Genomic DNA, 25,000 nt, shown 5'->3' with positions numbered 1-25,000 from the left:
TATAATTTAGAAGTAGGTTAACATGGGTTCTTCATATTAAAAATTTAAAAGTGTAGTGTATTCAGACTCTTAGCTTGATTAGAGTCCTATCCCATACCTCTTGGATTGCTGATCGAAAGAACCTTCTAATTCTTTATAAAACATTAATTGGCCCTAAAGCTGCGTATGGCTGTGAAATATATTCTTCATCAAAAACAGCACTGACACTATTAGACTCCGTACACAGCGCTGGAATAAGAATAGCCATATCTAGTCTCTTATAATAGTAGATGCTTGTGAAATGCCTTTGGAGCGTCACCGCTAGTCATTACTAGCTCGATACTGGTTTAGACTTCAGAAGCTGCCAAAGTCAGTCACATATGAAACTATTTTTAATGTGAAATGTAAAAATGTTTATGATAATCACCCTGGATACCCTAAACCTTTAGGGTATAAAACTTTAAAGAACTTTGAAGGACTTGGAAATCCCCAAGGGTAAAATTTTACTTGTACAGTAGAGTACTCTAAAGTCCCTCCAAGGAATCTACCTTCGGTAGATTTCTGTAAATGTAATTCGATTCAAAGAGACACATCCAGAGATATAACGAGTCACTTTCTTGGTGCACATAGGATGCCATAAGGACTCTGGTTTCGTTTTCACTGATGGATCCAACTCCAGCTCTTGCGTTGGATTTTGGATGTATTTTCTAAATTTCTCTCAAAGTGTTAGATTAGCTAACCAAGCATCCATTTTTACAGCCGAATGCTATGCTATTTTAATGACAGTCAAGGAAAGCTTATGGCTACCTCATGAAGATTACGTTGTTTTTCCGACTCCTTAAGTGGTTTGGTTGCAATGATCCACTTTAGTCCATTGCACCCGATAATAAAAGATTCTTGAATGGCTGTATCTAATTGGAAATAGAGGGAAGAATATTAAATTTTGTTGGGTTCAAGCTCATGTCAATATAAAGGGAAACGAGAAAGCGGACTCTCTGGCATAGGAGGCACTTCATAGTTGTATAAGAAATAATTTTTTACCGGCAAAAGATATGTATCACGGATTTCATTCAATATATAGAGAAACTTGGAACTTTTATTGTGAGTTGGAAAGTCAGAAAATGAGCTTTGGATTTTACCTCCGAATCAGGCTGTTAGGAAGTCATATGTGAAGTAACTCACAGGCCTGGTAACTGCTTGGACCTCGTATACACTGACTCCCCTGGTGTTATAACAAGTAAGGTTGATTTTCCAGTTGGGAGATCTGATCATGCCTTGATTTCATTAGTAGTGAGGACTGAGCACCCTGTCCCTATTGCATCATATACATGTAAGATTTATATAAAATCTCTAGCAGACTGGAATGTCATTTGGAGTGATCTTTTGGGCTTGAATTGGTCACAGTTGTATTATAGTGTTGATCCTGATTTTCCTTTGAATGAGATTCTAGTCAACATAATTAATAGGCGTATCCCTTCTTGTGTGCTAAGGTACCGAGTGAAAGACATACCGTGGTTCAATGATGATTGTAAATGTGCCTATAAAGAAACAGTAGGCTTATGATCTTTGGAGGGTTAACAGATTATATTTAACTTGGAATAACTATACTCAGCTTAGAGTTTTTGCTCAGAGAGTTTATACTTCAACTGAAAAGGAATACAATTTAACCATATTAAAAACCCTTTCTGATACAACTAAGGAACATGTGTGGTGAACTACCCATAAATATGCACTCTTTGGTGTAGACGCAATGGTTCATCCTTTACTTAAGCCAGATGGCTTTGTCACTTACAGTCGAAAATAAAAGGCAACCCATTTGGCTGATGTGTTTAACAATAAGCAGAGTATTATTATTATTATTATTATTATTATTATTATTATTATTATTATTATTATTATTATTATTACTTGCTAAGTTACAACCCTAGTTGGCAAAGCAGAATGATATAAGCCCAGGGGTTCCATACGAGCGCAGATTGGCTGGACTTTGTGTCCGGGCGGGGTCTCTTAGACGATCAGTCATAGCCCCCAACAGGGGCTCCAACAGGAAAAATGGCCAAGTAAGTAAAGGAAAAGATGAAAAATTGAATATTTCAAAAACAGTAACAACATCAAAATAAATATCTCCTATATAAACTGTAAAAACTTTAACAAAACAAGGAGAAGAGAAATAAGATAGCATAGTGTGCCCGAGTTTACCCTCAAGCAAGAGAACTCTAACCCAAGACAGTGGAAAACCATGGTATAGAGGCTATGGCACTATCCAAGACTAGAGAACAATATTTGGATTTCAGAGTGCCTTTCTCCTAGAAGACCTGCTTACCATAACTAAAGAGTCTCTTCTACCCTAACGAAGAGGAAAGTGGCCACTGAACAAGTACAGAGTGCAGTAGTTAACACCTTGAGAAAAGAAGAATTGTTTGGTAATCTGTGTTGTTAGGCGTATGAGAACAGGGGACGATAAGTAAGAAAATAGGCCAGACTATTCAGTGTGTGTGTAGGCACAGGGAAGGTGAACCTTAACCAGAGATAAGTATGCAATTTAGTACTGTCTGGTCAGTCAAAATACGCCAAAACTCTCTAGCGGTAGTATCTCAACCAGCGGCTGGTGCCCTGGCCAACCTACTACCTTACAAAGAGGAAGCCATGGAAATCAAATGATACGTGGGGTACTATAAAAAGGAGACGAAGACAAAAATTTATTTTTGAGAGTTTTTGAGGAAAAAATGTAAATTACAAGGTAGAGCATGCTGAGTATTCCAGTATCAATAGTGAGATCAAAAGAAAAGCCAGGAATGACTGGAGAGAATATTTAGACTGGATGAGGCTGGCAAAACTATGAAATCAAGGAGTGGCTATGGTATAGAATTATTAATGAATCTCTCTGCGGGGGAAAAAAGAGGAAGCATATACCCATGAAAAAGAGAGATGGATCTGTTATAACAACAGAGGATGTAGAAAGGCAACACTGCATGGCAATAGAGGATGAAGAAAGGCAACGTTGGATGGAACACTTTAGTGAGGTCATGAATAGGAGATTCAAAGGGAATAATTTGATTTATATACCTGGAGATGATGAAGAACTTGATGTGCCCATGAACGAATTCAGTGTGTTTGAAGTCGAAACCATTATTTAAAAACTCAGATGGAAACCCCCAGGTTACGATGGAATAACGGCTGGAATCATACTGGCTGAAAATGAAGTGACCCCCAGAAAACTTACAAGATTATTTTGTAGAATGGGGCAGGAGGAGGCAAAGCTGATGAATGGGAGTTAGGAGTCTTGGTGAACATGGCAAAAAAGGGAGACCTGACTGATTGCAATAGTTACAGAGGCCTCACAGTTAAGTTGGTTGTCATGAAAATATATAGCATACTTATTCTAAAGAGTCTAGAGAGAAAGATTGATGAAAAGCTGAGAGATGAAAAAACTGGATGTAGAAAAGATTGAAGTTGTACTGACCAAAATTTAATTCTGAAGCATGCTGTACGGCAATGCGTAGAATATAGAAATCCACTTTTGATGGCATTTTTGGACTCTGAAAAAGCCTTTGATAGTGTGCACCGGTCAATTTTGTAGAGTCCTGCATTATTATGGAATTCCTCTTAAATATGTAAATTTGATTAAGTCTTTTCATGAGCATAGCAAGTTCAAATTTATTATTAGTAGAGTCCTATCAAATGAATTTCCAGTGAACAGCAGAGTAATCCAAGGAAATGTGTTGTCACCTATGTTGTTTATCTTCCTCATGGATTTTGTAATGCATAGAACAATTGGGAATGGTAGAGAAGGATTGAACTGGATTGATAATAGGAATTTAGCAGATCTAGAGTATGCTGATGATGCTGTCCATATTAGTAGAACAACACAGGATTTGCAGTGCTTGCTTAACAGAATGCAGGAAATATCACACGAGGTTGGGCTCAAGATAAATAGAAGAAAGACAGAGATTATGAGAACTGAATATGCAAGGGTAGATGAAATATCATTGGAAGAGAAAGGATTAATGATGTAGAATCATTTAAGTATTTAGGAACTATGATCTCCGACATAGGGTCATTAGAAATTTAGTTTAGTAAAAGATTGAAAAAAAGCGAGTCAGACAATGGTTAGGTTAGGTAAAATTTGGAAAACATATCGCCGGAAATTACATATAAAAATCAGGCTATATATCAGTTTAGTTCGATCAGTGTTACTGTATGGACATGAGTCGTGGTATGACAATGAAACAATCTCTAACAGATTTAGTAGATTTGAGAAAAAAGCCCTCAGAAGAATACTGGGAGTCAATTGCCAGGACAGAATTAGAAATGAAACTATAAGAGAGATTACTCAAGTGCCACATGTGGATGAGATCATGTTGAGGGGTAGATGAAGATGGTTTGGGCATACTCTGCGCACTCCCCCAAGAGTGATTAGTTCACTTAACGTTTAACAGAGCTCCACAAGACACTGGAAGAGTCGGAAGACCAAGGCCTACATAGCTGAGAACTATGAAACGTGAAGTTGGAGAAGATTAATGTAGAAGTATTGAATTAAAAGCTAAAGATAGAGACGACTGGCGAAATCTGAGGCCCTTTGCATCAATAGGCATAGGAGGAGATATATATATATATATATATATATATATATATATATATATATATATATATATATATATATATATGTATATATATATATATATATATATATATATATATATATATATATACATACAGTATATATATATATATATATATATATATATATATATATATATATATATATATATATATATATATATCATCATCATCATCATCATCATCATCATCTTCTCCTCCTCTTACGCCTATTGACGCAAAGGGCTTCGGTTAGATTTCGCCAGTCATCTCTATCTTGAGATTTTAGATCAACACATCGCCATTCATCATCTCCTACTTCACGCTTCATAGTCCTCAGCCATGTAAGCCTGGGTCTTCCAACTGTTCTAGTGCCTTGTGGAGCCCAGTTGAAAGTTTGTTGAACTAATCTCTCTTTGGGAGTGTGAAGAGTATGCCCAAACCATCTTTATCTGCCCCTCACCATGATAGCGACATATGGCACTCTAGTAATCTCTCTTATAGTTTCATTTCTAATCCTTTCGTTCCATTTAACTCCCAATGTCATTCTGAGTGCTTTCTTTTCAAATCTACAAAATCTATTTGATATTGTTTCATTATCATACCACGACTCATGCATACAGTAACACCGATCTCACCAAACTCATATGTATATAGCTTGATTTTTATGTTTATTTTCAGGCGATTTGATTTCCAAATTTTTCTTAAACTAGCCATTTTCCGAATTGTTTTTTTCAATCTTTCATCAAACTCAAATTCTGAAGAACCTGTTATAGAAATAGTTCCTAAATAAATAAATGATTCCACCTCATTAATCCTTTCTCCTTCCAATGATATTTCATCTTCTCTGTCTTTCTTCTATTTATCTTGAGCCCAACATTATGTTATATTTCATGCATTCTGGTAAGCAAGCTTTGCAAGTCCTGTGGTGCTCTGCTAATAAGAACGGCGTCATCAACATACTCTAGGTCAGCTAATTTCCTGTTACCAATCCAGTCCAATCCTTTTCCACCATCCCCAACCGTTCTATGCATTACAAAATCCGTGAGGAGGATAAACAACATAGATGACAACACATTGCCTTGGAGTATTCTGCTGTTCACTACAAATTCATGTGATAGGACTCCACTAACATTAACTTTGAACTTGCTATGCTCATGAACAGACTTAATCAAATTTACATATCTAAGAGGAACCCTATAATAACGCTGGACTCTCCAGATAATTGGCTGGTGCAAACTATCAAAGGCTTTTTCATAGTCAACAAATGCCATCAAACGTGGATTTCTATATTCTACACATTGCTGTACCAAATGTCTTAAAATGAAAATTTGGTCAGTGCAACTTCTACCTTTTCTAAACCTTGTTTGTTCATCTCTCAGCTTTTCTTCAATAGTTCTCTCTAGTCTCTATAGAATGAGCATACTATATATTTTCATGACAACTGACATAAGTGTAGTGCCTTTGTAACTATTGCAATCAGTCAGATCTCCTTTTTTGCTATTTTCACCAACACTCCTAGCTCACATTCATCAGGTTTTGCCTCTTCACTCCCCGTTTTACAGATAATCTTGTAAATATTCTGGGGGTCACTTCATTTTCTGCCAGTATCATCTCAGCAGTTATTCCATTGTATCCAAGGGCTTTTCATCGCTTTAGTTTTTTAATAATGGCTTCGACTTTGGATACAGTGAATTCATTCATGGGCATATAGTCTTACCTCAGCTTCTAGATTTAATCAGATTATTCCCTTCATATCTTTTATTCATGACCTCACTAAAGTATTTCATTCAACGTTGCCTTTCTTCATCTCCTGTTGTTATAACAGATCCATCTCTCTTTTTGATTGGTATATGCTTCTTAGTTTTTGTCCCAGTAGGGATTTCATTAATAATTCTGTGAGCAATTCATACACCATAGCCACTCCCTGAATTCATAGCTTTGTCAGCCTCCTCTGCTTTCCTGTCTAAATATTCTCTCCAGTCATGCCTGGCTTTTCTTTTGACTTCACTATCAATACCTTAATACATAGCATGCTCTACCTTATAATTTCCAGTGCTTCCTCGAAAACTTTCAACAATCAATACACATACATCTATATATATATATATATATATATATATATATATATATATATATATATATATATATATATATATATATATATATATGTTTGTGTGTGCAGGCGTTAGAAGTGGGTATTCAACAACTGAGTATATCCATGTAATTAACCAGATAATGTAAAAATCAACAGGGTATGACAAACCACTACATATGGCATTTGAAGACTTGAGATACTCCCACTAGAGCAGTGGTTCCCAACTTTTTCCCTGTCATTTCCCTCCTGCACCCAGTGCAACCCTCCAGATTTCCCCCTTCATGTGTATGAGGGAAAGAGTAGTTGAAACACACTGTGACGACTTACTAATTTATTTTTCCATTATACAAATATACTGATAAACAAATAGTTACAGAGTAAAATGTATAGAGAGCAGTTAGTAACAACTAACCGCATAGCCATAGAGCTATGAGGTTAGTTGTTACTAACCGCTCTCTATCCATTTTACTCTGTACCTATTTGTTTATCAGTATATAAAGAGCGGCTAGTAGCAAAATAAAATGACTTTTGTGTATTCTTCTACTTCAAAATTGAATTAGTGAGAAGGTTGAGGCTGCTTCTTGTGCACCAGTGTATCAACATCAGGGCTAGCTTTGTCACCTGATATTTTTTTTTTAGTTAGTAGGTAGTGTAATTATTTCCCCCCTGGTAGCTTCAAATTTCCCCCCAGGGGGAAATTTCCCCCAGGTTGGGAACCACTGCACTAGAGAGTTATGGGGTATTCGGACTGGCCACACAGTACTACATTGGATCCTTCTCTCTCATTACGGTTCAGTTTCCCTTCGCCTACACGCACACATAGCAATTAGTCTGGCCTATTCTTTACTTATTCTCCTCTGCCCTCATATATCTGACAAGACTGAGATTACCAAGCAATTCTTCTTCACTCAAGGGGTACTGTACCGTAATTGTTCTGTGGCCACTTTCTTCTTGTGAAGGATAAAAGAGACTCTTTAGCTATGGTCAGCAGCTCCTCTAAGAGAAGGACACTCCAAAATCCAACCTTTGTTCTCTATACTTGGGTAGTGCCATAGCCTCTGTACCATGGTCTTCTACTGTCTTAGGTTAGCGTTCTCTTGCTTGCGGGTACATTTGTGTTCGCTGTTCTCTATTGTTAAAAGTTTTATAGTTTATTTAGGAGATATTCATGTCAATGTTGTTAATCTTCTTAAAAATTTTATATTTCCTTGTTTCTTTTCCTCACTGATCTATTTTCCCTGTTGGAGCACTTTGGGCTTATCGCATCCTGCTTTTCCAATTGGAGGTGTAGCTTAGCAAGTAATAATAATAATAATGAGGACCCTTTTGAATCTCTCAAAACTTCAGCAGTAATGAAATCCCTTCAAAGACAAGGAATAGAGGAATATTATGTTAGAATACTTGATGATGTCTATACAGGAAGTACAGCAATCCTAAAACTACATAAAGATAGTGATAAAATTCCGATTGAGAAAGGAGAGTAACTAGAAGTTTTTAAAAATTTAGATTTTTAAAATGTAGGAATTGACATTGATGGGAATACCTTAACAACTTAAGATTTACAACTGACAGTTCTATTTAGTGAATTATTGGAGGGATTTCAAACGAAAATAGAAGATTTGAATAGATAAAGCAGAAATGTAGGACTGAAAAGGAATATGAGTATAAGTAAGATAAAAATGCAGAGAAACAAATAAAGGTTACAGACGAACCTCTAGAGATTGTTAATGAATATATGTACTAAGGATAGACAGTGTTTCCTCAGGACATGACACCAGCTTGATCTTGTTGATTAGTTATTACTACCAATCATAATTTTCAAATTCTATTTGTTGGTTGTTTTGTGCCTTTTATGAAAGAGAGAAGGAGAAGCAGCAGATTATTATTAGTGTTGATATTCCAAATATTGCATTTCCTTTTCTTGCAATGCAATCTGTGATTGGTTAACAGAAACTTCCCTACTTTTCAATCACCTACTTTATTACAAATGGCGTTGAGATACATGTTGAGGTATTGTTCAATCATGATATATCCGATATGTCTCTTGTCTCTGCAAATCCACATTTCTGTTTCAGGTGTGTTTCTGTCATACTTTTGACATTCCGTGTTGTAGAGATCAGACAAGGGCTGAGCGCTGTCCCATAGTTCAAGGTGGTTTCCACCCAACGTCTCACGGGCAATGTCATTATAAAAATCGATATTATCGTTGTTGGCGATGATATTTCTTGGGTGTCTCTGTTACAAAGAGATGGACAATGTCAGAAGGGTCTTTAGATTTTATTCGTACAGTACATGCAGAAGTGTGTTTAACCATTATACATATATCATAGCCGTTTTTTTGTATTGCTTTCAGTCACAAGGTTATCATTCAATTTTTTGTATTCTCTTACAATTTGCTGTTCAGTTAAGCAATAGATAAAACACTATAATGGTTTATGTTAATTTAATTGATGACTATTTTTCGAGTTTTATAATTTTAATTTCAATGCTTTTTGGATGTATTTCATTGGCTCTGGTAAGTAGATTAAAAAGGAAAACTAACATGCCACCAAAGTTAAATATTATAAAAGGAATCAAGTATCACTTAACTGTCCCATGAGGACTACTGGAACAATGACTGGCTCACTATAAACGATAATAACGATTCATACAATTGTCCCCAGATGTTTTGCTTTTTGCGTTTTAGTGTTCATCCATTCTCTTTGGTCTTTTCCGACTTTGCACTCCTACTATTTCCCTATTTCAGAAGAAAAAGACATCTGAATGATAAGAGTACCTGTAGATGGTCCAAAAGCTTGAAAACAGAGAGCGTCGTTTTGGCGAATTCTTTCACCAGAGGCGCTAGAACCTTGAGTTGGTTTGCATACTTCTCTGATGCCCTTTCAGCTCCGAAGGCTCTGTACACTTCTTCAGTCTCCCTCATGAAGTGTAAAGCTGTTCCTGAAAATAAACATATGTTTGATATCACGATGTACATTTTCATGGTCAACTAAACAATTTTTGGTTAACGAAACTTATTTATTATCATCATCATCATCATCTCCTCCAACGCCTATTGACGCAAAGGGCCTCAGTTAGATTTTGCCAGTTGTCTCTATCTTCAGCTTTTAAATCAATACTTCTCTATTTGTCATTTCCTACTTCACTCTTTATAGTCCTCAGCCATGTAGGTCTGGGTCTTCCAACTCTTCTAGTGCCTTGAGGAGCCCAGTTGAAAGTCTGATGAACTAATCTGTCTTGGGGAATGCGCAAGAGCATGCCCAAACCATGTCCACCATGATCTCATCCACATATGGCACTCGAGTAATCTCTCTTATAGTTTCATTTCTAATCCTGTACTGTCATTCAACTCCCAATATTCTTTTGAGTGCTTTGTTCTCAAATCTGCAAAATCTGTTGGATATTGTTCCAAGTATACCCAAGTATTGAATAAGTTTACAAAAGTCAAACTTATTTTTCTTTACCTGAAGAATAAGAATTAATCTGTAGTAACAAATTACATTTTTACTCTGCTTAAAAAAACTTTTAAAAAGGAAGTGTAGAATAAAAGAAAGCTTCCTTTTTCATCTTTCAGATGTTAAACTAATACTTCAGACCTGTTTTCTTCGATTTAAGTATGTTAAAATGTCACCAGGTAACAAACTGTGGGTTTGGACAAGAAAGAAGGTACGTTGTTCTATTATTCGTTATGGAATATATATGTGATGTTTTAGAAGTAAAGAGAGAAAGCTGCGTGCACATATTTGGACTTTGTGGACAGTATATGAGAGAGATGATAGAATTTTGAGTTATTAAGAATATTTTTATGAAAGTGGAGCATGTTTTAGAGCTTATAGGAAGGATCGTGACTGGTTTTCTGTGAAAGTGGGTTAAAAGACAAAGATGTGTTCATGACCACAATTATTCAACATTATGGTTGGAGTGATGTGAGTGGTGAGAAAAAAATTGACATTGGATATAGGGTCGGTTTTGGAATGAGAAACTTGGATGTGGAATGGTTGTTGCAGATGATACTCTGCTTATTAGGGACAGTGAAGATAAACCGTAGATGCTGCCTCTTTGGCAAAATAAGATAATTTATGGTAAATTTGAGCAAGAGTATGGTAATGATGGCAGAAGGAAACAATGAAAATGATGTAACGAATTTTGATAGCAATAGTGGAAGAAGAGAAGTGCTTGATTCGTATAAGTCATCTTCATTCCCATTGGTATCCCTAAAAAATCTACTTGAAGCGTCTACTTCCTCCAAACGTTTCTCCAAATACTCCTTTACTTTATCATGCTAACTAATCCTTAACCGCTTCCTTGACATTCCATCCATAACAGGTTTTACCCAAGCCGTCTTCACTCCCTTTCTTTAACCTATCCTTACCATATGCATCTACCATCTCAGTCTTGACTATCTTACTATGTCTCTAATCTTTACAACTGTAGCACTTCTATTTTTTTTCATATGTCAGCCTTTGACTAACAAATCACCAATTCCAGCTCAGCATCCACATTTCGGTTCATTCATGCATCTTGTTCTCTTTCCTTTTTAGTGTTTCTGAGCCATACACCATCACTGGTCTCATTATGGTGCAATAGGTATTAGTTTTCAGTGCATTTGTCATTATTTTGTCACAGGACCCCTGCCATTTTTCTCCAATTGTCTTAAGCTTCTTTTATATTATGTTCAAACTCGGATCCGACCACTCTATCCTGGCTTAACATAAATCTCAAGCATTCAAAATTCTCCACCTGTTTTAAATCGAAGTTTTTTCTCTACTATCCCCTCCCTGGTTGCTGGACACCATAATCTCAGTTTAAATCACATTTAGGTTTATGCCACTCTGTTAGCCTCCTCTGAAATCCATCTTTAGTCTCTTTTGTACATTTTCAACAAATTCTGTACAAATAAAAATTCACATAAAATTTTCATTCCTAATTCCTTCGCTCAATACATCCATAGTTATCACAAACAAAGGGTTAATCAAGGACCATCTTTGGCGTAAACCAACTTCAACTTGAAACACTTTTGTCTTCCCAGAGAATGTTATTACTGCTCGTATTTTAACACCCAAATACTGCCAGCTTTAGAAAAAAAAGGATGGTGGGGCTTCCTATTAACTTACAGCTGCTGTCTCTGTTACTTCTGTACTATAAAGACAAAATTAACTGTATATGTAACTTTAATGAAACGATACTACTATTCAATCTTCAGTTGCCTATAATCTATCAAATATTCTCTCTGAAACCTTTAACAAATGTTCCATTAATTTAACCCCACATAAATTTGCATAATGTCTCTCTACTGTCAGACTTTCTTTCCAATATTTTAGCATTACTTCCTCTTCACATGTTTCCCCTAAAAATACGCATTAATTTTGCTCTCGTATGCCAAATGCATTTAACATTTCAATTTGCACTCCTGATGGACCTGGTTGCTTTCTATTCTCCCTTTAACTTGAAGAATTCTTCATCGCCATCATTGATTCCTCAACCCTGCACATATTCCCCAATTCCCCTTTTCCATTTTGTGACCCCCCCCCCCCCAAACGCTGAAGCCTTGACGAGGATGGGGGCTTAGTGATTAGCAGCTGGGCTCTGATGAACGGTGGGAACTGCTTTACCACTGGACCTTGGTGCCCAATTGTTTATCCAGCTAGATTAGTCAGCGCTTTCTCTCCTTCTTTTGGTTATTTCTTTTATTCTCCCATCTCTTCCTCTTGGGCATGAACTTGTTGACAACTTTGGCTTGTTTGACTTTGGTGATTTGGCGCAGGGTGAGATGGATGGCATACCATCTCAACCTGTACAAATTTAGATGCCTTTACCCTCTGACAGACCCCATTGGGTGCAGACTTAGTCTGTTAAGAGTCGGGCTCCAGTGATCCGGTTTTAAGTCGCCCATATTTGCGGGTAATGGGTGACGCCAGGCATTGGAGTCGTCTGTGGGAAGGGGTAACTACCCCCACTGACCAGTGTACACCCAAATAAAGAGAGGCAGCCCCTCTCTAATAGATGACTGGTCCCTGCTGAAGCCTCTTCTCGTGTTAGGCCAAATGGGATAGCAGGATTGACATCCTCCAATAAGAGGTGGATAATCTGGCTTGCTTCTTCGATACAAATAAACCCCTCTGTTGACGACCTGGAAACTGAAAAGGACCAGTGACTAGATGCTCAAAAAACAGGTAATTTGGGTGACATAAGGAAACTGCAAATACTTCAAGTTACCCAAATTCCAATATATACTATGGAATGATATTGGAGATAAGAATGAAACTTCAAGGGGATAAATTGGATTCATAGGTATCTTATAATAATCATGATGAAGCATTTAATGCCATAAGTAATATTATGCATGTTGAAATTAAAATTTTTAATGTTAACGGTCCTTTGTGTGATAAGGTACCAACAGACTTGACGTATACAGGCCTTCCGACTGGTGTGAAAAAGAGGTTGATGTAGACAAACCCTCCCAAAGAAAGCCAGATCCACCAATGTGGCTTATTGTGGAGCCTAAAGAGAGTATAGGGAATTATTTTAAGGTTTGTAAATTTATTCAGAAAAAAATAAGAACCATTGCTTCAGGTGATATATACCTCTTTGGAAAAAGATAATATCCTCATCCATGCCAAATCATCCACACAGTCTGTCACATTATCTAACCTAAAAACAAGTAGTGACGATATTAAATTAGATGTCAAACCCCACTTAAATTTTGGTTATGGAATGGGAATAGTTTTCACTAAAAACCTGTATGAATTTACAGAAGAGAAGAGGTAGTTGGTTGGCCAGGGTACCAGCCACCTGTTGAGATACTACCGCTAGAGAGTTCTGGGGTCCTTTAACTGGCCAGACAGTGCTACATTGGATCCTTCTCTCTGGTTACGGTTCATTTTCCCCTTGCCTACACATACACCGAATAGTCTGGCTATTCTTTACAGATTTTCCTCTTGCCTACACATACACCGAATAGTCTGGCTATTCTTTACAGATTTTCCTCTTGCCTACACATACACCGAATAGTCTGGCTATTCTTTACAGATTTTCCTCTGTCCTCATACACATGACAACACTGAGATTACCAAACAATTCTTCTATCAAGGGGTTAACTGCTGCACTGTTATTGTTCAGTGCCCACTTTCTTCTTGGTAAGGGTAGAAGAGACTCTTCGGCTTTGGTAAGCAGCTTTTCTAGGAGAAGGACACTCCAAAATCAAACCATTTTCTCTAGCCTCGGGTAGTGCCATAGCCTCTATACCATGGTCTTCTACTGTCTTGGGTTAGAGTTATCTTGCTTGAGGGTAAACTTGGGCACACTGTTCTGTCTTGTTTCTCTTCCACTTGTTTTGTCCAATTTTTTATAGTTTATATATAAATATTTGTTTTGATGTTGCTTTTCTTGGAATATGTTATTTTTCCTGTTTCCTTTCCTCACTGGGCTATTTTCCCTGTTGAGGCTCCCGGGATTATAGCATCCTGCTTTTCCAACGGGGGTTGTAGCTTAGCAAGTAATAATAATAATAATAATAATAATAATAAAAATAATAATAATAATGTGTCCACTAACAGTATGGAGTGTTCATAAAGTTCCTGGAGCATCGATGATTATCCTTACTTTCCAGGATGCTTATGTACCCTTCAATATTGTTATTGAGAATGGAAGGATTAGAGTTTGACCTTTCAGAGAGAAGCCACTACAGTGTTTCATCTGTTTTAAATTCGTTCACCATTCAAAAGTTTGTAAAATTGAAAAAATGTGTAGCATTTGCTCCAAACTTTACCCTGCAGAGTGTGTACTTGAGGCTAAGTGTTTGAACTGTAGCTGAAATTATAAATCCACCGATAGGAGCTGTGAGCTATATAAGTTGGAAGAAGCTGCTCACAACAAATCTAGTGGGGAAAACATAAATATAGAGCCTGCCAAAATAATATTGAATAAACAAAACAGTTATGCAATGGCATTGAAATCTAAAGGATATTTACCACAGGAGACATTAAACACACCTAGTACTGCCAGTAGGTCGAACAAAAGAAATGCAACATCTAAGAATAAATTACTTCTTGACAAGGTAAGCATATTGCCTTCTGAGGCTTTGTCACTATATATTAACACTGGGGCATTGCCCACCACTCAGTACAACCTTTGTCCCCTATCACCAACAGTAGTACTAACCTCTCTCAGGCCATGTCCTTGACTGATTTGATGGAGGTTCCACTCGAGACCAAGCAACCAAGTGCACTTGTAGTGGGAAGGTGCAAAAACCTTGTAGCTCACCATCTATTAACAAGAAGAGAGAGAGAAACCTCCATCTCTCTCGCCCCCTTCCATAAGAAACATCAGAGTTCTGATATAAAATAAATATGATGTTTTGTCTGCTGGTGTTTCTTATCAGCCAGAAGATAGTTTAGTTAGATCAGGAATTAAAATTGAGATCCACCATCCCCCCTCAACAATTAGATCCAAAGGACCAAAAGAAAAACACAATCAAGAACCTCTCTAATAAAACCACCGGGAAATATTGTTAGATTATAAATTGTTAATGTGAAGGCTTCATCCCAGGTGTCTTCCAAACATAAACCATAGTTTTTTCCTCCATTTTGCAATGGAATTGTCAGGCTTTAAGGGTTAAATATGCAGAACTTAAACTTCTCATTTATGAGCACTCCCCCCATAATTATGTCTACAGGAGGGCAAACTTGATCCTAATATTCCTTGTCCTCACGAATATATTAACTACAGGACACTATATGATGAATGAGTAGGGAGTCATGGCGGAAGTCTCACATATGTTCGTCAAGATGTTCCCCAAATATCTTGATGTATTTGTACACCTCTGCAGGCAAAGGTTGTACAGATTGATATAGGAAGAAAATACACCATTTGTTCTCTTCTTGCCTCCAAATGACGACATGTCATATGATAATTTAGTAGAGGTGATCCAACAACTCCCTCAACGTTTTCATTTACTTTGAGATTTGAATGATAGACTTCCTTTATTAGGCGACGTTTTAGCAAACACCAGGGGCAATATTATATCATCAATTGTAGAACATGAGGATGTCGGACTCCTTAATACAGAAGATCCCATGCACTTTCATGTTCAGACAGGTACTCTGTTATGCATTGACCTTTCAGTTGCAAGCTCTAACTGCCGTCTCGATTTCGATTTGAGGACATTTTATGATTGACATACTAGTGATCACACCCACAATAGTTCTCCTTTACAAAGATCACCATGATGGAATCTTGACAAGGCAGACTGGGTTAAATTTCATGAGCTAAGTGAAATTGAGGCTAGTGCAGAACAGTTTAAAGTGTTCATGATGCCATAGACTTACTGAATGGAACTCTTCATACAGCTGGAGTCGATTCAGTTCACAAAACAACAGGGTTATTCAAATGATGACCAGTCCCCTGGTGGTCTTCAGGATTAACTGCCCTGCACAGAGCCACAAGAAGTTCCTTAACTCGGTGGTGCAGATGCTGTACTGAGGAGAATTTAATTATATACAAGAAATGTAGATCACAGTTCCATCGAGCCAGGAAAGAAGCTAGGCACCAATCTTGGGTATCTTTTGTTTCCTCCATTAACTGTAGAACACCACCATCTTCTGTATGAAGGAAAGAAAAAAGAAAGCAGGCAAATTCACCCCCAACCCACCACCAGTGTTGAAGGTAAATGGTCAGTATGTGACTGAAGTAATACCCTGGCTAATCATTCTCAAATGTATCATGCAAGTGTGAAGCAAGCCCTGGTCATCAGTATAGGTAATAGGTTGGCCAGGGCACCAGCCACCCGTTGCGATACTACCGCTAGGCAGTTATGGGGTCCTTTGACTGGCCAAACAGTGGTCCATTGGATCCTTCTCTCTGGTTACGGTTCATTTCCCTTTGTCTACACACACTGAATAGTCTGACATATTCTTACATATTCTCATCTGTCCTCACACACCTGACAACACTAAAACTACCTAACAATTCTTCTTCACCCAAGGGGTTACTGCACTGTAATTATTCAGTGGCCACTTTCCTCTTGGTAAGGGTAGAGGGGAGTCTTTAGCTATGGTAAGCTGCTCTTCTAGGAGAAGGACACTCCAAAATCAAACCGTTGTTCTCTAGTCTTCGGTAGTGCCATAGCCTCTGTACCATGGTCTTCCACTGTCTTTGGTTAGAGTTCTCTTGCTTGAGAGTACACTCGGGCACACTATTCTATCTTATTTCTCTTCCTCTTCTTTTGTTAAAGTTTTCATAGTATATATAGGAGATATTTATTTTAATGTTACTGTTCTTGAAATATTTTATTTTTCCTTGTTTCCTTTCCTCACTGGGCTATTTTCCCTGTTGGAGCCCCTGGGCTCATAGCATTCTGCTTTTCCAACTAGGGTTGTAGCTTAATAATAATAATAATAATAATAATAATAATAATAATAATAATAATAATAATAATAATAATAATAATAGGACCATTAAAGAAAAGAACATTTTTAATTTTGCAACAGGGAGGGAAAAGTCATAAAATTCTCCTTTTGCTGAAAGAAAAATTGATTCTGCATTTGCTACTTGTAATGATACATCCCCTGGACCCGATGGAATTCCATATGCAATGATTAAACGTGCACCTTTTAATACAAACTTATTTATTTTAAGCATTATTAACACAATATGACATGAGCATAGTTATCCAAGTGTTTGGGAACTAGCCATTATTTTAGCATTTTTAAAACCTGGTAAGGATAAGTTCTTAGCAACAAACTACTGACCTATTGCATTGACATCTTGTTTACACAAGATCATGGAGAAGATGGTCAATGCAAGACTGATGTGGTACCTGGAAAAGAATGGCATTTTATCACCTAGTCAGTGTGGATTTTAGAAAAATGCACTCGACGATTGATGTGTTGATACGACTGGAATTTTCTATTTGTGAAACCTTTGCTTCCAAACAGCACCATGTGACAGTGTTTTTTGACTTAGAAAAGGCATATGATACTGCATGGAGATATGGTATACTTAAAACCAATCATGAATTGGGATGAAGAGTAGAGCTACCACTGTTTATTCAATCATTTCTTTCACATAGAATTTTTCAAGTGAGAGTGGGGGAAGCTATCAGTGATGAAATGTCAGGAAGAGGGAGTTCATCATGGTAGTGTGCTGAGTGTAACTCTCTTTGCACTAGCAATTAATTTGATGTCCTCAGTCATTCCCCGGGATATTCTCTCAACACTATTTGTGGATGATCTCTCCATATCATTTGCTGGAGCTAGAATGCGATGGTTGAGAGAAAACTGCAACTCTCAATTGACAAAATTATGCAGTTGGCCGATATGATTGGATTAAGTTTTTGACAAGAAAAAACTGTTGTTGTCCATTTCTTTCGTATTCAGGGAGTACATCCAGACCCAGATATTTGCATCAAAGGTCAACGAATCCCATGTGTAAGTGAAGCTAGATTTTTAGGGTTGATATTTGATTATAGGCTTACATGGGTTCCCCACTTGAAAGCCTTAAAAGTAAAATGCCTTGAGGCTCTTGTACCAACCGTGTGTCACACAATTGTACATAATTCCTTTTGTATATATTATGCTTGTATCTTCGCTCTTCCCTCGCACTAAAACGAACATGAAAATTCATGTCTGCTGTTTTCCTCTGTAACATTGTCATTTCCTCGAACATGTATTTTCCTGTTGCCTTGAGGTTTTGTATATAAAGGAGAGTGTTCTTTAATATAGTACTCAGTTGATTGCTTCCTGCCTTTGAGTCTTAACCTTTCTCTCGGCCGTCACATTGGTGACCCCGGAGTAACTCGCTCCTCCTGCCTCCCCCCCCTCCACCTCTCACCGTTACTATGACGCCGTCAAGGCATACCTTCTGCAGCAGTACTCACCGTCGCCAGCCGCCCATATAGCAACGCCTTTTCAGCTCTCTCAACAACCATTGGGGAACCAAAGGGCTTCGCTCACCCTCGGGAAAATGACCTGTATCACTCGCCTGCAACCTGCCGCAGACAGCTCTCCTCGTGAGGTGAACCTACTTCGTGCCCTTATGGACAGCCACTTCATGACCTTCAAAACCTCCATCAACGCCTCCACTCGTGACGAAGAGGACACCTATTCAACTTCAACCGAAGCTGACGTGAATGCTGTAGGACACACACGCCTATGAATGCCGTAGGACATACACGCCTATGAGCGCCGTAGGCCTATGAATGCCGTAGGACACGCCTATGAATGCCGTAGGACACACGCCTATGAATGCCGTAGGACACACACGCCTATGAATGCCGTAGGACACACTCGCCTATGAATGCCGTAGGACACGCCTATGAATGCCGTAGGACACACACGCCTATGAATGCCGTAGGACACACTCGCCTACCCCGTGACGAGCTGGAGCGTCAACACAGCCACCCATCATCCACCACTCGCTCGCACCCCAACCATCGACTTCTACAGCCACTCACTGCCGCTAATCGGCAGATTCAGGGCACCTATTTAACATGTTCAGTATGTCATTTTTAGAAGGGGAGCCATGTACCAACCGTGTGTCACACAATTGTACATAATTCCTTTTGTATATATTATTCTTGTATCTTCGCTCTTCCCTCGCACTAAAATGAGCATGAAAATTCATGTCTGCTGTTTTCCTCTGTAACATTGTCATTTCCTCGAACATGTATTTTCCTGTTGCCTTGAGGTTTTGTATATAAAGGAGAGTGTTCTTTAATATAGTACTCAGTTGATTGCTTCCTGCCTTTGAGTCCTAACCTTTCTCTCGGCCGTCACACTCTGAATCTTTTGAAGGTTTTGTCCCATACATCGTGGGGGGCAGGCTGCAAAACTCTTAAAATTATACAAGGTCATAATTTTTTCAAAAATTAGTTATGGATGTGAAATGTACTCCTACGCTATCCGAACCCGATTAAAAGTTTTAGATTCTATACACCTTGCTTGTATCAGATTGTTCACAGGAGCCTTTAGAACTTCGCCTATCCCAAGCCTTCCTGTTGACGTTGGAGAGTTACTTTAAGACCTCTACCGGATGTCTTTTATTATTCGGTATTAGTTTGGGTTGCAAAGACTCCCAGAATCTTTAGCTTGTCAGACGGCAAACCTTGTAATGCATTGTAGATATTTTGAGTTGCACCCAAAATTTCCTCATCCTTATGGTTTCCGTGTAAAAACATTATGAAACAGCCTAGATGTAGGTAGAAATAAAGTACTACCATGTAGGATATCATCAACTCCTCCATGGAAATTAGTGAATATATCGTTTTGTAAATATTTTATTGACAGAAGCCAGGTTGCTCTTTGTAGGACATGTCGAAGGAACGCAGGGAATCAACTTTTATATATACTGATGGCTCCAAATCTGATGCTGGTGTTGGATTTGGAGTATATAGTAGTGCTTTTAATTATAGAAGTGCACTTCCTCTCACATCTTCTATATTTACTGCCAAACTATATGGCATACTAACCCCTATTGAGAAAATAGCGCTAAAAGACGGGGTTAATTTTACCATTTTTAGTGATGCAAGAAGTGTCCTACAAGCTTTAGAAGTTTTTAATTAGAATAATCCTTTAGTTTTGAAAATTTTAGAGTGGCTTTTAATTATTGTCATGAAAGGTATAATAGCTCGATTTTGCTGGGTTCCAGCACACGTAGCTGTGTCTGGAAATGAGAAGGCGGATTTGCTGGCTAAGAGTGCTGCAGCTGAGTCACTACCAAGAAGGTATCCCATTCCCAGTAATGATTTTGTACCCACAATTAAGAATTTTATTTATAATAATTGGCAACAGAATTGGGATAGTTTGCTTGTAAATAAAATGAGAGAAATTAGTAATGTTAAATCTCTTTGGAGGTATAACGGGATGCCCTGAAAGTGGGAGACTACTCTTTGTCATCTCAGCATTGATCACACTCGGATGACACTTTAGTTTTTGCTAGCTGGCTAACATCAACCATATTTCGACGACTGTTTGGTACCATTGACAGTGAGGCATTTGTTAACCGAATACCCCACATACAGTAGTAAGAGAAATATATATCTGTTTAACGCTTGAGGTGAGGATGGCAGGCTCATCCTTGCCAAGATTCTTGGACATGATATATCCTACCATGCTAATGGTATTTCTAGTCTTATTTCAGAAGGAGGTCTTCTGAAAGATATTTAACTTTTATAATGACATCTTTGCTTCTATGGTTTTAATTGAATATTCTTTTATTTTTCATTTACAATAAATGATATCGGCTTCAATGACCTTACATGTCCGGATGCCAGAAAACCTCAAATCAATCAATCAATTAATCCATTTTGTGATTGTATAATAATCTACCCACCTTTTACGCCATTATCCACACAAAAACATTGCCTCTATCTTTGATGACACCTGACTGACCGAGATTTTGTCACCTTTCCCTCAAGTTTGAGGATGTCATCATTCTTTTCCTTTTTCGTTGCTCCTAATCTTCTACTCCACTCCTCTATAGCTCCTCCAATAGCTCTTCAATAGTTTCCTTCTTATTTCCTTCTCTTCTCTTTCTTCTCTATATTGTTTTTCAGTCCAATGCAATCACTCGCCAATCGATGAAATTCTTTGACTTTTGCGTAAATGAATCTTGGACCTCTCTGTTACACCAACTTTCATACTGTGCTGAGTATAGTCCCTCGCTGTCGCCCCTGTGGATGGTGAAAGGAATTAATGCTAATGGCAGCAGTAGTTTCTTCGGAGTCAACCATCCCGTTACTGACTAGCCTCCAGGTCCTAGTGGTCCATAGTTTTGCTGATTGAACGATGTTAACCATGCAGCTGATCGTTCGATTAGCAAAACTATGTAACATTAGGCCCTAGGTCTAGGGGCTAGTCAGCAACAGGATGGATGACTCCGAAGAAACTACTAATGCTATTAGCACTAAGTCCTTCGACCGATCCGTGCACTCGACCGACTGCACGGGACTATACTCAGCACAGTGTGTAAGGGCAGATAAGGGTGAAGGGTGGGCACCTGGTTTGAAACAGATTTTCCACCTGACGCCAAATCGCAGATCACTGCTCGCCGGCCCACTCTCCAACCCGCACCACCTTTTATCATGCTCTCTCTCTCTCTCTCTCTCTCTCTCTCTCTCTCTCTCTCTCTCTCTCTCTCTCTCTCTCTCTCTCTCTCTCTCTCTTGTTTCTGTGTAAATTGATGTTTTTCTTAAATTATTTCTCTCTCTAGATGGGGAATGGTCCATCGCGAGAGTGAGTATATGTCAGTGTGTAATAACAGCATCTGGCATATGAACATGGGCGACCCACTGCTCATATGGCACATTTAGAATGTGGGGAAGCTTCGTACATAAAACATGCTTTGAATTTTACCCCAATGGTGGTTCTAAAGCAGCCCGAGGATAACATCCTATAGACATTTTCGATTTTTTTTTCTTCTTTGTTAGTTGAATGTTTTCGTCTCCGTTAAGCACTACTGTTATGACTCAAGGTGATGAAGCACCGGGAAATCTCCTTAGAATCTTCTGTACGGATTGATTGATTTGGAATTTCCTAGCATCCTCTTCTATACGGACGTCAGTAAATGAGGTCAGACACTGACTCAGTAAAGGGTCCCATAAAAAACCAAAGATATAATCATACATTGATTTCAATTAAGCACCTTTACTTTTTCCGATTATTCATAGTTCATCATATATTGGTTACCTTTGATGAATGATTTTATATTCCTTTCTTATTTCGATGTTATGGTCTCGTTATCTAAGTATGAATATTCATTTATTGTGAAGTAATTTTCCGTCTTTTCAGAATGAATATGCGACTATTATTAACATGTACCCGTCACTAAATTTTGACAATTCTTCTGAAATTTGAAACGCTCAGTGCTTCGGTAACTCGAGCAGAACGTCTTCGTCAACGCCTAAGATGTTCCAAGTCAGGGTTCAGCGGCCGCCAGTCATTTATACATAACAGTAATCCACAAGACAACAGTTTTCATTGTCAATTTTGAAACATGTCTTCCCAATTGGCTTTCTTGTTGTTGTAGTTAATCTACGTGCTGTTTAATTAGTTAAAAACAGTAAATATCATGTTTCTGACGCCAGTGGTCTTTCGATAGGCAAATAAAAAAAAAGTGAAATCGTTGAATTGGTTCAGTACTTGGTTGGGTCACCAACAAGATTTACAAACGTACGAGCTTTCCATGATCAATCTTAGGCCAATTAGCATATAGATTATAGACATTTTAGTAAAAACTACGAAAAAAATCTTATACCTGTATATAGCCTACTACGGAAGGGCTTCTTAGGTATGAGCATTTATTGCATACATGGAAGTAAATCTACTTCTTGATAACCTTAGTCGGACGATCCAAATTTCAGAAAGCATTTCAAAATGCAATTACCGACTGTCAATCATTACTTGCCTGATTAATTATTATAAAAAGATGTGGAAAGCGACAAAGCTATCGGTCAATGAAATTGAAAATATATTGTGATTGTCAATAAATTGGAATATAATTGAATGTTAGAAATATAGGTATTATTATTATTATTATTATTATTATTATTATTATTATTATTATTATTATTGTTGTTGTTGTTGTTGTTGTTGTTGAGAGTTGCCATCCCGTGAAACTGAAGGTATTTTGGAATCCGCCTTATTATATCTGAATACGGTATTGTATATAAAAATTATAATTATTCATTTTGATATAGTACTTTTCTAATTGGAAAGGTACTTAATGTGTTTGCAATTTTGAACAAATTGCATGCACTGTTGATCAAATACAGGAAAAAGATTGCGAAATTAAGTAAGAGTAAAAGTAACGCTTAAATGTGAAAAACAAATTAGGGCTAACCAAAAAGCAGAAAAGTCGGCCGTGGCTCCTTTCCAGCGATCCAGGATTCCAGAGATGAAGGCAAGTCCTCCAGGAAGGCGTTCCACTTGTAAGTAATCCTGAGTGGGACGCCGAGGTGAATGACTTCGTGATAATCCTCGTGGATATTTTCGTGCTTTTGGGACATCATGACGTGGACGTCCTCCCATTGGTCCTGCAATGCCACAAAGATGGAATCTACTCATTCAAGAGAACAGTGGTTAAAGAATACCATTGGTTATTGGGACTCAGAAATGCACTATATCCCAAACTTAAACGAAAACATTCAATAAGAAGATGGTGGTGATTCTTTTAATTCCATAAAATAACATAAAGACACCAGTGTATGAGAGCGTACCCTAATTGCCAATGGTAGCTTTAGAATATAATTCTTGAAGTTTTGTGTCAAATGGTCAAGGGTTCGTTAGCTTGTCATACGGTGGTACTTGTGGACACAAAATTGTTAATTCACAAGAAAAAAAAAATTCAATTAATATCAAGAAGGTCACTTGTCGAGATAAACTGAATCGAATTGTGATTATAAACGACTATCATGGAAGGGAAAGAAAGATTTGATATTGGATGTCCGTTTTATTTTAGATAACATGAAAATAATCAATCATTAGTCTACGTTATTGCAGGTATTCTAACGTACAATTTGATAGCTAATAATAAAGCGAAATGTGATTACCCACCTTCTCAAAACTTGCAATCCTGTATTTGATATGGGGATTGGCAATACGTTTCACGAAAACTTCGAAAATGTATCTCATGTGGGAATCGCCAACGAGCATGATGTGAATAGCGGGACGCTTCGCCACCTCCGAATAAGACACGTTCGCATTGGCGGTTTTGTTTTGCCAAGGGTCGACTTTATTGGAATCCCTGATAGATGAGACAAAGTTAGGAATGAGTGTGTATGCATATGCAAATATTTACTGCCTGTCCTAAGTACGTATATTCATTACCAATTTTCTGAGGTTTGTCCTTAACTCATTTGTTTTCTCTCTGCATTTTAATTGAACATTATCTTAGTTTTACTCATATTCATTTTCAGTCCTACGTTTCTGCTTTCTCTATTCAAATCTTCTATCATCTTTTATAGTTCCTCCTATGATACACTACACACAACTATGTCATTTGCAAATCTCAAGTTATTAAGATATTCCCCCATTGATATTAATTCCTACATTTAACCAATCTAAAATCGTAAAAATTTCTTCTAGGCATAAAATGAATATATTAGGCAGGAAATTTTTCCGAGCTGAAAGGGCACTCCCTGCGAGTCCGTGCAAATCTGCCTCACTAAAAAAGAATTGACTATAGAAGAAGCGTAGTATACTACGGTGCAAAGCAGTACAATCTGCAGAAAATTCATGGTTATCAGTTACCTCCTACCCAGAGAGCACAGCCTGCATACTTTTATTTCTAACTTCAAGGGCTTTTCTATTATGTCGGCCAACTTCTTTA

At 37.8% G+C, this 25,000-nt stretch overlaps 1 protein-coding gene across 1 annotated transcript in view; it reads right to left on the bottom strand.

Moving 5' to 3' along the window:
* Positions 1 to 133: 133 nt before the first annotated feature.
* The window catches only part of LOC137630334 (uncharacterized), a 36,934-nt gene continuing 12,067 nt past the window's right edge, over positions 134 to 25,000 (bottom strand). The window contains exons 3-8 of the mRNA XM_068361770.1: positions 24,226 to 24,415; positions 23,513 to 23,705; positions 9,453 to 9,616; positions 8,654 to 8,911; positions 528 to 540; positions 134 to 228 (exon numbers count right to left, since the gene is read on the bottom strand). Coding sequence (XP_068217871.1) covers positions 134 to 228; positions 528 to 540; positions 8,654 to 8,911; positions 9,453 to 9,616; positions 23,513 to 23,705; positions 24,226 to 24,415 — 913 coding nt within the window. The remainder of the gene's footprint in view (positions 229 to 527; positions 541 to 8,653; positions 8,912 to 9,452; positions 9,617 to 23,512; positions 23,706 to 24,225; positions 24,416 to 25,000) is intronic.

This window comes from Palaemon carinicauda, chromosome 38 (assembly GCF_036898095.1).
Source record: "Palaemon carinicauda isolate YSFRI2023 chromosome 38, ASM3689809v2, whole genome shotgun sequence".
NCBI lineage: Eukaryota > Metazoa > Arthropoda > Malacostraca > Decapoda > Palaemonidae > Palaemon > Palaemon carinicauda.
The sequence above is the reverse complement of the archived record's forward strand: the minus strand, read 5'-3'. Positions and strand labels throughout refer to the sequence as shown.